The sequence below is a fragment of the Mustelus asterias genome, unplaced genomic scaffold (assembly GCF_964213995.1).
Source record: "Mustelus asterias unplaced genomic scaffold, sMusAst1.hap1.1 HAP1_SCAFFOLD_1243, whole genome shotgun sequence".
NCBI lineage: Eukaryota > Metazoa > Chordata > Chondrichthyes > Carcharhiniformes > Triakidae > Mustelus > Mustelus asterias.
The window spans coordinates 44,984-61,901 of NW_027591188.1; the positions used below are offsets into that span (position 1 = coordinate 44,984).

The 16,918-nt window shown below is 55.4% G+C and overlaps 1 protein-coding gene across 1 annotated transcript in view; it reads left to right on the plus strand.

Annotated features, from left to right (window-relative positions):
* Nucleotides 1–16,441, plus strand: part of rbm42 (RNA binding motif protein 42) — a 32,586-nt gene extending 16,145 nt beyond the window's left edge. The window contains exons 6-10 of the mRNA XM_078206076.1: nucleotides 836–961; nucleotides 4,610–4,723; nucleotides 8,927–9,044; nucleotides 12,251–12,445; nucleotides 15,566–16,441. Of these exons, the coding sequence (XP_078062202.1) occupies nucleotides 836–961; nucleotides 4,610–4,723; nucleotides 8,927–9,044; nucleotides 12,251–12,445; nucleotides 15,566–15,678 (666 nt within the window). The 3' untranslated portion in view covers nucleotides 15,679–16,441. The remainder of the gene's footprint in view (nucleotides 1–835; nucleotides 962–4,609; nucleotides 4,724–8,926; nucleotides 9,045–12,250; nucleotides 12,446–15,565) is intronic.
* Nucleotides 16,442–16,918: the final 477 nt, after the last annotated feature.

Genomic DNA, 16,918 nt, shown 5'->3' on the forward strand with positions numbered 1-16,918 from the left:
TCGGAGCACTGTGCACAGTTCCGGTGTCCATATCCCTCGGTTAGACCACACTCGGAGCACTGTGCACAGTTCCGGTGTCCATATCCCTCGGTTAGACCCACACTCGGAGCACTGTGCACAGTTCCAGTCTCCATATCCCTCGGTTAGACCCACACTCGGAGCACTGTGCACAGTTCCAGTCTCCATATCCCTCGGTTAGACCCACACTCGGAGCACTGTTCACAGTTCCGGTATCAGTGAAGTCCGGTATCGGGTTAGACTTGGGGTCTGACCTGGACACACTAAATATCCAATGGGGAATTCAGGAGAAACATCTTTACTGAGGAAGTGGGGAGAATGTGGGACTCGCTCCCACAGGGAGTGGGGAGAATGTGGGACTCGCTCCCACGGGGAGTGGGGAGAATGTGGGACTCGCTCCCACGGGGAGTGGGGAGAATGTGGGACTCGCTCCCACGGGGAGTGGGGGAGAATGTGGGACTCGCTCCCCATGGGGAGTGGGGGAGAATGTGGGACTCGCTCCCACGGGGAGTGGGGAGAATGTGGGACTCGCTCCCCACGGGGAGTGGGGGAGAATGTGGGACTCGCTCCCACGGGGAGTGGGGGAGAATGTGGGACTCACTCCCACGGGGAGTGGGGGAGATGAATAGTATCGATGTGTTGCTGAGGGGAGAAGCTGGATAAACACTGAGGGAGAAAGGAATGGAAGGAGATGGTGATGCGATTGAACGGACGGGTGGGAGACGGCTCATGTGGAACTGGAACAACAGCATGGGACAGATGGGCCGAATGGACCTGGTGCTGTGCACTAATGCGTGTTATCTCCCTCCTCCCACAGGTGAACCAGCTCCCTCCCCTCATGCCTGTCCACCCGCCTGTAATGCAACCCGTCCCCAAGGTAAACCTGACCATTATCCAGGCAGCACCCACTGTCTACAGACCCCCTGTGGTCAAACCTAAAGAGGTGAGTCGCTGCCATTCACTGGCCAGTCCTTAAGGTTGTGTGTGTGTGTCTCTGTGTGTGTGTCTCTGTGTGTGTGTGTGTCTCTGTGTGTGTGTGTGTGTCTCTGTGTGTGTGTGTGTGTCTCTGTGTGTGTGTCTCTGTGTGTGTGTCTCTGTGTGTGTGTGTGTCTCTGTGTGTGTGTCTCTGTGTGTGTGTGTCTCTGTGTGTGTGTGTGTCTCTGTGTGTGTGTGTGTCTCTGTGTGTGTGTGTGTCTCTGTGTGTGTGTCTCTGTGTGTGTGTCTCTGTGTGTGTGTGTCTCTGTGTGTATGTGTCTCTGTCTGTGTGTGTGTCTCTGTGTGTGTGTGCGGGTCTGTGTGTGTGTGCGGGTCTGTGTGTGTGTGCGGGTCTGTGTGTGTGTGCGGGTCTGTGTGTGTGTGCGGGTCTGTGTGTGTGTGCGGGTCTGTGTGTGTGTGCGGGTCTGTGTGTGTGTGCGGGCCTGTGTGTGTGTGCGGGCCTGTGTGTGTGTGCGGGCCTGTGTGTGTGTGCGGGCCTGTGTGTGTGTGTGCGGGCCTGTGTGTGTGTGTGCGGGCCTGTGTGTGTGTGTGCGGGCCTGTGTGTGTGTGTGCGGGCCTGTGTGTGTGTGTGCGGGCCTGTGTGTGTGTGTGCGGGCCTGTGTGTGTGTGTGCGGGCCTGTGTGTGTGTGTGTGCGGGCCTGTGTGTGTGTGTGCGGGCCTGTGTGTGTGTGTGCGGGCCTGTGTGTGTGTGTGCGGGCCTGTGTGTGTGTGTGCGGGCCTGTGTGTGTGTGTGCGGGCCTGTGTGTGTGTGTGCGGGCCTGTGTGTGTGTGTGCGGGCCTGTGTGTGTGTGTGCGGGCCTGTGTGTGTGTGTGCGGGCCTGTGTGTGTGTGTGCGGGCCTGTGTGTGTGTGTGCGGGCCTGTGTGTGTGTGTGCGGGCCTGTGTGTGTGTGTGCGGGCCTGTGTGTGTGTGTGCGGGCCTGTGTGTGTGTGTGCGGGCCTGTGTGTGTGTGTGCGGGCCTGTGTGTGTGTGTGCGGGCCTGTGTGTGTGTGTGCGGGCCTGTGTGTGTGTGTGCGGGCCTGTGTGTGTGTGTGTGCGGGCCTGTGTGTGTGTGTGTGCGGGCCTGTGTGTGTGTGTGTGCGGGCCTGTGTGTGTGTGTGCGGGCCTGTGTGTGTGTGTGCGGGCCTGTGTGTGTGTGTGCGGGCCTGTGTGTGTGTGTGCGGGCCTGTGTGTGTGTGTGCGGGCCTGTGTGTGTGTGTGCGGGCCTGTGTGTGTGTGTGCGGGCCTGTGTGTGTGTGTGCGGGCCTGTGTGTGTGTGTGCGGGCCTGTGTGTGTGTGTGTGCGGGCCTGTGTGTGTGTGTGCGGGCCTGTGTGTGTGTGTGCGGGCCTGTGTGTGTGTGTGCGGGCCTGTGTGTGTGTGTGCGGGCCTGTGTGTGTGTGTGCGGGCCTGTGTGTGTGTGTGCGGGCCTGTGTGTGTGTGTGTGCGGGCCTGTGTGTGTGTGTGCGGGCCTGTGTGTGTGTGTGCGGGCCTGTGTGTGTGAGTGCGGGCCCGTGTGTGTGTGTGCGGGCCCGTGTGTGTGTGTGCGGGCCCGTGTGTGTGTGTGCGGGCCCGTGTGTGTGTGTGCGGGCCCGTGTGTGTGTGTGCGGGCCCGTGTGTGTGTGTGCGGGCCCGTGTGTGTGTGTGCGGGCCCGTGTGTGTGTGTGCGGGCCCGTGTGTGTGTGTGCGGGCCCGTGTGTGTGTGTGCGGGCCCGTGTGTGTGTGTGTGCGGGCCCGTGTGTGTGTGTGCGGGCCCGTGTGTGTGTGTGCGGGCCCGTGTGTGTGTGTGCGGGCCCGTGTGTGTGTGTGTGCGGGCCCGTGTGTGTGTGTGCGGGCCCGTGTGTGTGTGTGCGGGCCCGTGTGTGTGTGCGCGGGCCCGTGTGTGTGTGCGCGGGCCCGTGCGTGTGTGCGCGGGCCCGTGCGTGTGCGCGCGGGCCCGTGCGTGCGCGCGCGGGCCTGTGTGTGTGCGCGGGCCCGTGCGTGCGCGCGCGGGCCCGTGCGTGCGCGCGCGGGCCTGTGTGTGTGCGCGGGCCGGTGTGCGCCCGTCTGCCTGTGCGCCCGTCTGCCTGTGCATGTCTCTCTGTGTGAGTTTGTGTGTGTCTCTGTGTGTGTGTCTGTGACTCAGTGTGAGTGTGTGTCTCTGTGTGTGTGTCTGTGACTCAGTGTGTGTGTGTGTCTCTGTGTGTGTGTCTGTGACTCAGTGTGAGTGTGTGCGTGCGTGTCCCTGTGTGAGTGCGTGCGTGTCCCTGTGTGAGTGCGTGCGTGTCCCTGTGTGAGTGCGTGCGTGTCCCTGTGTGAGTGCGTGCGTGTCCCTGTGTGAGTGCGTGCGTGTCCCTGTGTGAGTGCGTGCGTGTCCCTGTGTGAGTGCGTGCGTGTCCCTGTGTGAGTGCGTGCGTGTCCCTGTGTGAGTGCGTGCGTGTCCCTGTGTGAGTGCGTGCGTGTCCCTGTGTGAGTGCGTGTGTGTCCCTGTGTGAGTGCGTGCGTGTCCCTGTGTGAGTGCGTGCGTGTCCCTGTGTGAGTGCGTGCGTGTCCCTGTGTGAGTGCGTGCGTGTCCCTGTGTGAGTGCGTGCGTGTCCCTGTGTGAGTGCGTGCGTGTCCCTGTGTGAGTGCGTGCGTGTCCCTGTGTGAGTGCGTGCGTGTCCCTGTGTGAGTGCGTGCGTGTCCCTGTGTGAGTGCGTGCGTGTCCCTGTGTGAGTGCGTGCGTGTCCCTGTGTGAGTGCGTGCGTGTCCCTGTGTGAGTGCGTGCGTGTCCCTGTGTGAGTGCGTGCGTGTCCCTGTGTGAGTGCGTGCGTGTCCCTGTGTGAGTGCGTGCGTGTCCCTGTGTGAGTGCGTGCGTGTCCCTGTGTGAGTGCGTGCGTGTCCCTGTGTGAGTGCGTGCGTGTCCCTGTGTGAGTGCGTGCGTGTCCCTGTGTGAGTGCGTGCGTGTCCCTGTGTGAGTGCGTGCGTGTCCCTGTGTGAGTGCGTGCGTGTCCCTGTGTGAGTGCGTGCGTGTCCCTGTGTGAGTGCGTGCGTGTCCCTGTGTGAGTGCGTGCGTGTCCCTGTGTGAGTGCGTGCGTGTCCCTGTGTGAGTGCGTGCGTGTCTCTGTGTGAGTGCGTGCGTGTCTCTGTGTGAGTGCGTGCGTGTCTCTGTGTGTGTGTGTGTCTCTGTGTGTGTGTGTCTCTGTGTGTGTGTGTCTCTGTGTGTGTGTGTCTCTGTGTGTGTGTGTCTCTGTGTGTGTGTGTCTCTGTGTGTGTGTGTCTCTGTGTGTGTGTGTCTCTGTGTGTGTGTGTCTCTGTGTGAGTGCGTGTGTGTCTCTGAGTGCGTGTGTGTCTCTGTGTGTCTCTGTGTGAGTGCGTGTGTGTCTCTGTGTGAGTGTGTGTGTGTCTGTGTGTGTCTCTGTGTGAGTGTGTGTGTCTCTGTGTGTGTCTCTGTGTGAGTGTGTGTGTCTCAGTGTGTGTCTCTGTGTGAGTGTGTGTGTCTCTGTGTGTGTCTCTGTGTGAGTGTGTGTGTGTCTCTGTGTGAGTGTGTGTGTCTCTGTGTGTGAGTGTGTGTCTCTGTGTGTGTCTCTGTGTGAGTGTGTGTGTGTCTCTGTGTGTGAGTGTGTGTGTCCCGTACTGATCTCCCCCCTGGTCCCCGCAGGTGGAGATCCCTGAGCCTCACTTGCCACCGTTGTTAGAGGAGACGGAACCGATGAACATGGACGACAGTCTGATTGGACCCACCCTGCCCGAGGCAGAGCCTCCACATGTCGAGGTAAGGACGGACCGGAGAGCGGCTGGAGGGACCGCCCCTCACAACAGCCATCAGATCCCGAGACTGAGCCTCTGAGGAGCGCAGCGCACTCGTAATCTCTCCCCGCAATCCATCCCGTCGGCAGGCCAGTTATCAGCGTGCTGTCTGTGGGATCTTGCTGTGCGTGGATTGTTCTCTGTCTTTCCGACGTTACGACAGTGACTTCCCTTTAAACAAAGCTATTCACTGAGGGTGAAAGGGTTCGGGCTGTCTGGGGGGAGGGGGCCTTTCAGTATTTACAGACACAATGTCAGCACTGACGCTGAACAGAATCCCTCACTGCGCTTTGACAGGTGGGAGCTGTGCCATTCGGAACACTTCCTCAAATAACCTCCCCCGCAGTCTCTGGTGAACATATTTCAGCCTCCTCTGTGAGGCTCTGAAACATCGCCCAATTGTACCAGGGCAGCACAGTGGTTAACACTGCTGCCTCACAGCGCCAGGGACCCGGGTTCGATTCCCGGGGGCACGGTGACACAGTGGTTAGCACTGCTGCCTCACAGCGCCAGGGAGCCGGGTTCCATTCCCGGGGGCACGGTGACACAGTGGTTAGCGCTGCTGCCTCACAGCGCCAGGGACCCGGGTTCCATTCCCGGGGGCACGGTGACACAGTGGTTAGCACTGCTGCCTCACAGCGCCAGGGACCCGGGTTCCATTCCCGGGGGCACGGTGACACAGTGGTTAACGCTGCTGCCTCACAGCGCCAGGGACCCGGGTTCGATTCCCGGGGGCACGGTGGCACAGTGGTTAGCACTGCTGCCTCACAGTGCCAGGGACCCGGGTTCGATTCCCGGGGGCACGGTGACACAGTGGTTAGCGCTGCTGCCTCACAGCGCCAGGGACCCGGGTTCCATTCCCGGGGGCACGGTGACACAGTGGTTAGCACTGCTGCCTCACAGCGCCAGGGACCCGGGTTCGATTCCCGGGGGCACGGTGACACAGCGGTTAGCGCTGCTGCCTCACAGCGCCAGGGACCCGGGTTCGATTCCCGGGGGCACGGTGACACAGTGGTTAGTGCTGCTGCCTCACAGCGCCAGGGACCCGGGTTCCATTCCCGGGGGCACGGTGACACAGTGGTTAGCGCTGCTGCCTCACAGCGCCAGGGACCCGGGTTCGATTCCCGGGGGCACGGTGACACAGTGGTTAGCACTGCTGCCTCACAGCACCAGGGACCCGGGTTCGATTCCCGGCTCAGGTCACTGTCTGTGTGGAGTTTGCACATTCTCCCCATGTCTGTGTGGGTTTCCTCCGGGTGCTCCGGTTTCCTCCCACAGTCCAAAGATGTGTGGGTTCGATGGATTGGCCATGCTAAATTCTTCCTCAGTGTACGAGAGGATTTTCACAGTTACTTCATTGCAGTGTTAATGTAAGCCTACTTGTGACACTAATAAATAAACAACTTTATATCCACACATACAGCCTCACAGGTGAACCCACTGCTCTCCTCATCACAGGCCACAGCGCAGGCCGGAATGGCTCTCATTCTCCCCACTCTCTGACTGTTAGAAACTAGAAGCAGGAGGAGGCCATTCAGCCCTTCCAGCTGCTCCGCCATTCATTTCGATCATGTCTAATCATTGAATTCTATATCCTGATCCCCCTTCCCCCCCCCATATCCCTCGATCCCTTCGGCCCCAAGAGCGAAATCTAATTTCTTCCTGAAATCACAGACTTTTGGCCTCAACTACTTTCTGTGGCAGTTGAATTCCACACATTCACCACCCTCTGGGTGAAGAAATTTCCCCTCCCCTCAGTTCTAAAAGGTTTACCCCTTATCCTCAAACTATGACCCCTAGTTCTGGACTCCCCCACCATGAGGAACATTCTTTCTGAATCTACCCTGTCTCACCCTGTGTGAATTTTATAAGTTTCTATGAGATCCCCTCTCACTCTTCTAAACTCCAGTGAATATAATCCTCACCGACTTAGTCTCTCCTCATGTGACAGACCTGCCATCCCAGGAATCAGCCTGGTAAACCTTCGCTGCACTCCCTCTATAGCAAGGACATCCTTCCTCAGATAAGGAGACCAAAACTGCACACAATACTCCAGGTGTGGCCTCACCAACGCCCTGTACAATTGCAGCGAAACATCCCTATCCCTATACTCAAATCCTCTCGCTGTGAAGTCCAACATATCATTTGCCTTCTTTACTGCCTGCTGCACCTGCACGCCTGCTTTCAGCAACTGATGCACGAGGGCTCCAAGGTCTCGCTGAGTATCCGCCTCTCTCAATTTACACCCATTCAAATAATAATCTGTCTTCCTATTATTGCTACCAAAGTGGATACCCTCACATTTATCCACATTATGCTGCATCTGCCATGCAGATACCCACACACTCTGCCTGTCCCAATCACACTGAAGCATCTCTGCATCCTCCTCACAGCTCACCCTCCCACCCAACTTTGTATCATCTGCAAATTTGGAGATAATACATTCAGTTCCCTCTTCCAAATCATTTATAATGTGAACAGTTGGGGCCCGAGCGCAGATCCCTGCAGAACCCCACTCGTCACTGACTGCCAATCAGAACAAGACCCGTTTATGCCAACTCTTTGTTTCCTATCTGCTAACCAGATTTCTATCCATCTCAAGACATTCCCTGCAATCCCATGTGCTTTAACTTTACACAGTAGTCTGTTATGTGAGACCTTGTCGAAAACCTTCTGAAAGACTAAATAAACCACATCCACTGGTTTTCCTCGGTCAACTCAACTAGTGACATCCTCAAAAAATTCCAATAGATTCGTCAAGCATGATTTCCCTTTTGTAAATCCATGCTGACTTTGTCTGATTATACCACTGCCTTCCAAATGCTGAGTTATAAAATCCTTGATAATAGACTCTAACAACTTCCCCAGTACCAACTTCTGCTCTCCCTGCTTCTTGCGATGCCTGTGTTAGAGAGAGAGAGGGGGAATCAGCCAGGGTTCCTGCTCCTGATCCCTGTCCAGTGACCCCTGCGTTAGAGAGAGAGAGGGGAAATCAGCCAGGGTTCCTGCTCCTGATCACTGTCCAGTGACCCCTGGGTTAGAGAGAGAGGGGAAATCAGCCAGGGTTCCTGCTCCTGATCACTGTCCAGTGATCACCGGGTTAGAGAGAGAGAGAGAGGGGAAATCAGCCAGGGTTCCTGCTCCTGATCACTGTCCAGTGATCCCTGGGTTAGAGAGAGAGGGGAAATCAGCCAGGGTTCCTGCTCCTGATCCCTGTCCTGTGATCCCTGGGTTAGAGAGAGAGGGGAAATCAGCCAGGGTTCCTGCTCCTGATCCCTGTCCAGTGATCCCTGGGTTAGAGAGAGAGAGAGAGGGGAAATCAGCCAGGATTCCTGCTCCTGATCCCTGTCCTGTGATCCCTGGGTTAGAGAGAGAGGGGAAATCAGCCAGGGTTCCTGCTCCTGATCCCTGTCCAGTGATCCCTGGGTTAGAGAGAGAGGGGAAATCAGCCAGGGTTCCTGCTTCTGATCACTGTCCAGTGATCCCTGGGTTAGAGAGAGAGAGGGGGAAATCAGCCAGGGTTCCTGCTCCTGATCACTGTCCAGTGACCCCTGGGTTAGAGAGAGAGGGGAAATCAGCCAGGGTTCCTGCTTCTGATCACTGTCCAGTGATCCCTGGGTTAGAGAGAGAGAGGGGGAAATCAGCCAGGGTTCCTGCTCCTGATCACTGTCCAGTGACCCCTGGGTTAGAGAGAGAGGGGAAATCAGCCAGGGTTCCTGCTTCTGATCACTGTCCAGTGATCCCTGGGTTAGAGAGAGAGAGGGGGAAATCAGCCAGGGTTCCTGCTCCTGATCACTGTCCAGTGATCACCGGGTTAGAGAGAGAGAGAGGGGAAATCAGCCAGGGTTCCTGCTCCTGATCCCTGTCCAGTGATCCCTGGGTTAGAGAGAGAGGGGAAATCAGCCAGGGTTCCTGCTCCTGATCCCTGTCCTGTGATCCCTGGGTTAGAGAGAGAGGGGAAATCAGCCAGGGTTCCTGCTCCTGATCCCTGTCCAGTGATCCCTGGGTTAGAGAGAGAGGGGAAATCAGCCAGGGTTCCTGCTCCTGATCCCTGTCCTGTGATCCCTGGGTTAGAGAGAGAGGGGAAATCAGCCAGGGCTCCTGCTCCTGATCACTGTCCAGTTCCCTCTGGGATCCAGCCTCTGAATTTCCTGATATATTCCTCCAGGTCGGGGAGGTGGTGACCGAAGACAAAAAGAAGAGTAAGCAGGAGAGGACAAAGCGGTGTATCCGGACCGCGGCTGGAATATCCTGGGAGGATCCCAGCCTGCTGGAGTGGGAACACGGTGAGTAAATCCCGGGGGAGAAGTGGGGGAACATGTCGACATTGCCAAGCTCATGCGGAATGGATGTTTCACTCGATTGAGGGGTGTGGGTTCGGCAGATTGGCTGATGAACTGGTGATGGTGTTAAACCCGCAGAGTCCAGCAATCGAGGCTGTTCATGGAGGCTTTGGAGAGAGTGCAGAAAAGGTTTACCAGGATGTTGCCTGGTATGGAGGGTATTAGCCATGAGGAGAGTTCGAGTAAACTGGGATTGTTCTAGAACATAGAAAAAATACAGCACAAACAGGCCCTTCAGCCCACAAGTTGCGCTGGTCATGTCCCTACCTACCTAGGCCTATATATAGGCTTACCTATAACCCTCAATCCTATTAAGTCCCATGTACTCATCCAGAAGTCTCTTAAAAGACCCTATTGAGTTTGCCTCCACCACCACTGACGGCAGCCGATTCCACTCACCCACCACCCTCTGAGTGAAAAACTTACCCCTGACATCTCCTCTGTACCTACCCCCCAGCACCTTAAACCCGTGTCCTCTCGTAGCAGCCATTTCAGCCCTGGGAAAAAGCCTCCGAGAATCCACCCGATCTATACCTCTCAACATCTTGTACACCTCTATCAGGTCACCTCTCATCCTTCGTCTCTCCAAGGACAAAAGACCGAGCTCCCTCAACCTATCCTCATAAGGCATGCCACCCAATCCAGGCAACATCCTTGTAAATCTCCTCTGCACCCTTTCAATCATTTCCACATCCTTCCTGTAATGAGGCGACCAGAACTGAGCACAGTACTCCAAGTGGGGTCTGACGAGGGTCTTATATAGCTGCATCATTATCTCCCGACTCCTAAACTCAATCCCTCGATTGATGAAGACCAGCACACCATACGCCTTCTTAACCACCTCCTCCACCTGCAGGGCCGATTTTAGAGTCCTATGGACCCGGACTCCAAGGTCCTTCTGATCCTCTACACTGCTAAGAGTCTTACCCTTGATATTATACTCCTTCATCCCATTTGACCTGCCAAAATGGACCACCACACATTTATCCGGGTTGAAGTCCATCTGCCACTTCTCCGCCCAGTCTTGCATCCTGTCTATGTCACGCTGCAGCTTCTGACATCCCTCCAAACTATCCACAACACCACCAACCTTCGTGTCGTCGGCAAACTTACCAACCCATCCCTCCACTTCCTCATCCAGGTCATTTATGAAAATGACAAACAGCAAGGGTCCCAGAACAGATCCCTGGGGCACTCCACTGGTGACCGACCTCCATTTAGAAAAAGACCCATCTATACATACTCTCTGCCTCCTTTGGGCAAACCAGTTCTGGATCCACAAGGCGACAGCCCCTTGGATCCCATGCCCTCTCACTTTCTCGAGAAGTCTTGCATGGGGGATCTTATCGAACGCCTTGCTGAAGTCCATGGAAACCACATCGACCGCTTCTCCTTCGTCAATGTGTTTAGTCATATTTTCAAAGAACTCCACCAGGCTCGTAAGGCACGATTTGCCTTTGACAAAGCCGTGCTGACTCCTTTTGAGCATACTAAACTTCTCTAAATGTTCATAAATCCTGTCCCTCAGGATCTTCTCCATCAACTTACCAACCACTGAGGTTAGACTCACCGGTCGGTAATTTCCTGGGCCCTATTCCCTTTCTTGAAAATAGGAACCACATCCGCAATCCTCCGGCACCTCTCCCGTCTCCATCGACGACGCAAAGATCATCGCTAGAGGCTCTGCAATCTCTTCCCTCGCCCCCCACAGTAACCTGGGGTACATCCCATCCGGACCCGGTGACTTATCTATCTTGATGCTATTCAAAATTTCCAACACATCCTCTTGCTTAATGTCCACACACTCAATCTTTTCAGTCCGCCTCAATCCTGTAGTACAACCACCCAGGTCTTTTTCCACCGTGAATACCGTGAATTTTCTCCCTGGAAAGACGGAGGTTGAGGGGCGACCGAAGAGAAGTTTATAAAATTATGAAGGGCATAGATAGGGTGAACAGTTGGAAGCTTTTTCCCAGGTCAGAAATGACAAACACAAGGGGTCACAAGTTCAAGGTGCGGGGGGGCAAGGTTCAACACAGATATGCGGGGGACGTATTTTACACAGAGGGTGGTGGGGGCCTGGAATGCACTGCCAAGCAAGGTGGTTGAGGCGGACACGCTGGGATCGTTTAAGACTTATCTAGATAACCACATGAACAGACTGGGAATAGAGGGATACAAGCGGATGGTCTAGTGAGGAACACATGATCGGTGCAGGCTTGGAGGGCCGAAGGGCCTGTTCCTGTGCTGTATTGTTCTTTGTTCCCTCACCCCCAGTACTTAATCCACCAGCGGATAGGGAACTCCCCATTAGAACCCAACTGAACCTCCTTCCCCCTGCACTGCCTCCCACACCGCAGTGTAGCAGAGATAGCAACCCCTTCAGGCACTGCAAGATCCCACAGCAGCATAACCGCAGAGATCCCTTCACGCACAGCACGATCCCACAGCAGCATAACCGCATAGATCCCTTCACGCACAGCACGATCCCACAGCAGCATAACCGCATAGATCCCTTCACGCACAGCACGATCCCACAGCAGCATAACCGCAGAGATCCCTTCACGCACAGCACGATCCCACAGCAGCATAACCGCAGACCCCTTCACGCACAGCAAGATCCCACAGTAGTGTGGCAGAGATAGCAACCCCTTCAGGCACAGTAAGATCCCACAGCAGCGTAACCGCAGAGCGCCCGCCAGGCACAGCATGATCCCACAGCAGTGTCACCGCAGAGCGCCCTCCGGGCACAGCACGATCCCACAGCAGTGGAACCGCAGAGACCCCTTCGCGCACAGCAAGATCCCACAGCAGTGTCACCGCAGAGCGCCCTCCAGGCACAGCACGATCCCACAGCAGTGTCACTGCAGAGCGCCCTCCAGGCACAGCACGATCCCACAGCAGTGGAACCGCAGAGACCCCTTCGCGCACAGCAAGATCTCACAGTAGTGTCACCGCAGAGACCCCCTCACGCACAGGAAGATCCCACAGTAGTGTCACCGCAGAGACCCCTCCAGGCACAGCAAGACTCCACAGCAGTGCAACCACAGAAATCCCTTCACGCACAGCAAGATCCCACGAGGCAGCAACCACCCATTGCTGCTTTTGGGACGGACGGACATAATGAGCTCTTTCCTTCCCCTTTGCAGACGATTTCCGGATCTTCTGCGGTGACCTGGGTAACGAGGTGAATGACGACATCTTGGCCAGGGCCTTCAGCAAGTACCAGTCCTTCCTCAAGGCCAAGGTGATCCGAGACAAACGGACCGGAAAGACCAAGGGCTACGGTTTCGTCAGCTTCAAAGACCCCAATGACTATGTCAGGGCAATGAGGGAAATGAACGGTGAGTCCGGGCAGAGCAGCGGACCGCACAGAACCCCTGCCAATCACACTGCGAGACAGTCACAGACTGGAATCTAACCCAGGGGCTCGGGGTGGTTTATATATAGAATAACAGATACCCGGGAGTGAGTTACAGACTGGAATCTAATCGAGGGGTTCGGGGTGGTTTATATATAGAATAACAGATACCCGGGAGTGAGTTACAGACTGGAATCTAATCGAGGGGTTCAGGGTGGTTTATATATAGAATAACAGATACCCGGGAGTGAGTTACAGACTGGAATCTAATCGAGGGGTTCAGGGTGGTTTATATATAGAATAACAGATACCCGGGAGTGAGTTACAGACTGGAATCTAATCGAGGGGTTCGGGGTGGTTTATATATAGAATAACAGATACCCGGGAGTGAGTTACTGACTGGAATCTAATCGAGGGGTTCGGGGTGGTTTATATATAGAATAACAGATACCCGGGAGTGAGTTACTGACTGGAATCTAATCGAGGGGTTCGGGGTGGTTTATATATAGAATAACAGCTCCCCGGGAGTGAGTTACAGACTGGAATCTAATCGAGGGGTTTGGGGGGTTTATATATAGAATAACAGATACCCGGGAGTGAGTTACAGACTGGAATCTAATCGAGGGGTTCGGGGGGGTTTATATATAGAATAACAGATACCCGGGAGTGAGTTACAGACTGGAATCTAATCGAGGGGTTCAGGGTGGTTTATATATAGAGTAACAGATACCCGGGAGTGAGTGACAGACTGGAATCTAATCGAGGGGTTCGGGGTGGTTTATATATAGAATAACAGATACCCGGGAGTGAGTTACAGACTGGAATCTAATCGAGGGGTTCGGGGGGGTTTATATATAGAATAACAGATACCCGGGAGTGAGTTACAGACTGGAATCTAATCGAGGGGTTCAGGGGGGCTTATATATAGAATAACAGATACCCAGGAATGAGTTACTGAGTGGAATCTAATCGAGGGGTTCGGGGGGGTTTATATACAGAATAACAGATACCCGGGAGTGAGTTACAGACTGGAATCTAATCGTGGGGTTCGGGGTGGTTTATATATAGAATAACAGATACCCGGGAGTGAGTTACTGAGTGGAATCTAATCGAGGGGTTCAGGGGGGTTTATATATAGAATAACAGATACCCGGGAGTGAGTTACAGACTGGAATCTAATCGAGGGGTTCGGGGTGGTTTATATATAGAATAACAGATACCCGGGAGTGAGTTACAGACTGGAATCCAATCGAGGGGTTCGGGGTGGTTTATATATAGAATAACAGATACCCGGGAGTGAGTTACAGACTGGAATCCAATCGAGGGGTTCGGGGTGGTTTATATATAGAATAACAGATACCCGGGAGTGAGTTACAGACTGGAATCAAATCGAGGGGTTTGGAATGGGTTTATATATAGAATAACAGATACCCGGGAGTGAGTTACAGACTGGAATCTAACCAAGGGGTTCGGGGGGATTTATATATAGAATAACAGATACCCGGGAGTGAGTTACAGACTGGAATCTAATCGAGGGGTTCGGGTGGTTTATATATAGAATAACAGATACCCAGGAGTGAGTTACAGACTGGAATCTAATCGAGGGGTTCGGGGTGGTTTATATATAGAATAACAGATACCCGGGAGTGAGTTTCAGACTGGAATCTAATCGAGGGGTTCGGGGTGGTTTATATATAGAATAACAGATACCCGGGAGTGAGTTACAGACTGGAATCTAATCGAGGGGTTCGTGGTGGTTTATATATAGAATAACAGATACCCGGGAGTGAGTTACAGACTGGAATCTAATCGAGGGGTTCGGGGTGGTTTATATACAGAATAACAGATACCCGGGAGTGAGTTACAGACTGGAATCTATCCCAGGGGGCTCGGGGTGATTTATATATAGAATAACAGATACCCGGGAGTGAGTTACAGACTGGAATCTAATCGAGGGGTTCGGGGTGGTTTATATACAGAGTAACAGATACCCGGGAGTGAGTTACAGACTGGAATCTAATCGAGGGGTTCAGGGAGGTTTATATATAGAATAACAGATACCCGGGAGTGAGTTACAGACTGGAATCTAATCGAGGGGTTCGGGGTGGTTTATATATAGAATAACAGATAGCCGGGAGTGAGTTACAGACTGGAATCTAATTGAGGGGCTCGGGGTGGTTTATATATAGAATAACAGATACCCGGGAGTGAGTTACAGACTGGAATCTAATCGAGGGATTTGGGGTGGTTTATACATAGAATAACAGAGACCCGGGAGTGAGTTACAGACTGAAATCTAATCCAGGGGACTCGGGGTGGTTTATATATAGAATAACAGCTCCCTGGGAGTGAGTTACAGACTGGAATCTAATCCAGTGGTTCTGGGTGGTTTATATATAGAATAACAGATACCCGGGAGTGAGTTCCAGACTGGAATCTAATCGAGGGATTTGGGGTGGTTTATATATAGAATAACAGATACCCGGGAGTGAGTTACAGACTGGAATCTAATCGAGGGGTTCAGGGTGGTTTATATATGGAATAACAGATACCCGGGAGTGAGTTACAGACTGGAATCTAATCGAGGAATTCAGGGTGGTTTATATATAGAATAACAGATACCCGGGAGTGAGTTACAGACTGAAATCTAATCCAGGGGACTCGGGGTGGTTTATATATAGAATAACAGCTCCCTGGGAGTGAGTTACAGACTGGAATCTAATCGAGGGGTTCGGGGTGGTTTATATATAGAATAACAGATACCCGGGAGTGAGTTACAGACTGGAATCTAATCGAGAGGTTCTGGGTGGTTTATATATAGAATAACAGATACCCGGGAGTGAGTTACAGCCTGGAATCTAATCGAGGGGTTCGGGTTGGGTTGGGGGTGGGATCGGTGTGGGATCTGGGGTGGGAGCGGGGTGGGATCAGGGTGGGATCGGGTGGGTTGGGGGTGGGATCGGGGTGGGATCGGGTGGGTTGGGGGTGGGATCGGGGTGGGATCGGGTGGGTTGGGGGTGGGATCAGGGTGGGTTCGGGGTGATTCGGGGGTGCGTTCTGTACAGAGCTGCTTGAACCCCATTCTCTCCATGTTTTTTCACAGGGAAGTACGTGGGCAGTCGGCCAATCAAGTTGCGGAAGAGCATGTGGAGAGACCGCAATCTGGATGTGGTGAGGAAGAAACAGAAGGAGAAGAAGAAGCTGGGGCTGCGCTGAGCGACTGTGGGGGGCATCGCCGAAACCTCACGCCCCCTCCCATCACCCCCACCTGCCGGCCCACTGGGGGACAAGGGGCCGGCTCGAGCCTGGGGATCACACGTGATGCCCATCCCCCCTCCCCCTGCCCCTCCCCCCTGCCCCACTCTCCCATCCCCCCTCCCCCTGCCCTTCCCCCTGCCCTTCCCCCTGCCCCTCCCCCTGCCCCTCCCCCCTGCCCCACTCTCCCACCCCTCCTCCCCCTGCCCCTCCCCCCTGCCCCACTCCCTCCCCCTGCCCCACTCCCTCCCCCTGCCCCACTCCCTCCCCCTGCCCCACTCCCTCCCCCTGCCCCACTCCCTCCCCCTGCCCCACTCCCTCCCCCTGCCCCACTCCCTCCCCCTGCCCCACTCCCTCCCCCTGCCCCACTCCCTCCCCCTGCCCCACTCCCTCCCCCTGCCCCACTCCCTCCCCCTGCCCCACTCCCTCCCCCTGCCCCACTCCCTCCCCCTGCCCCACTCCCTCCCCCTGCCCCACTCCCTCCCCCTGCCCCACTCCCTCCCCCTGCCCCACTCCCTCCCCCTGCCCCACTCCCTCCCCCTGCCCCTGTCCCACTCCTTCCCTCTCTGTCTCTCTCTCCATCTGTCTTTCCCCCCTCCCCCTCCCGCTCTCCCTCTCCCTCTCCCCTCCCCTCCCTCCCTCCCTCTCCCCCTCCCCCCCTCCCTCTCCCCCTCTCCCCCACTCCGTCTCCCCCTCTCCCCACTTCGTCTCCCCCTCTCCCCCTCCCCCACCCCCTCCCCCTCTCCCTCTCCCCCACTCCGTGTCCCCCTCTCCGTCTCCCCCTCTCCCCCACTCCGTCCCCCTCTCCCTCTCCCCCCTCTCCCCCACTCCGTGTCCCCCTCTCCGTCTCCCCCTCTCCCCCCTCTCCCTCCCCCCTCCTCCCCCGCCACCCCCCTGTGTGAATGTTTGCCGCTGTGTTTTTGGGCTGGTGATGCGCAGCAGCTTTGTACAGATCGGCTGTGGCCTCAGTGCTGGGCTGAGGAAAGGGGTGTTTGAGCCAGCAAAGCGCCTCCAGATGTTGTGTGATCTTTATGTGTACTCACACACACTCACACACACACTCTCACACTCACACACACTCACACACACTCACACACACTCTCACACACACACACACACGCACTCTCTCTCACACACACACTCTCACACACGCACTCTGACAGATGAACACGCCATCAGCCGCACTCATTTTGATTTGTGA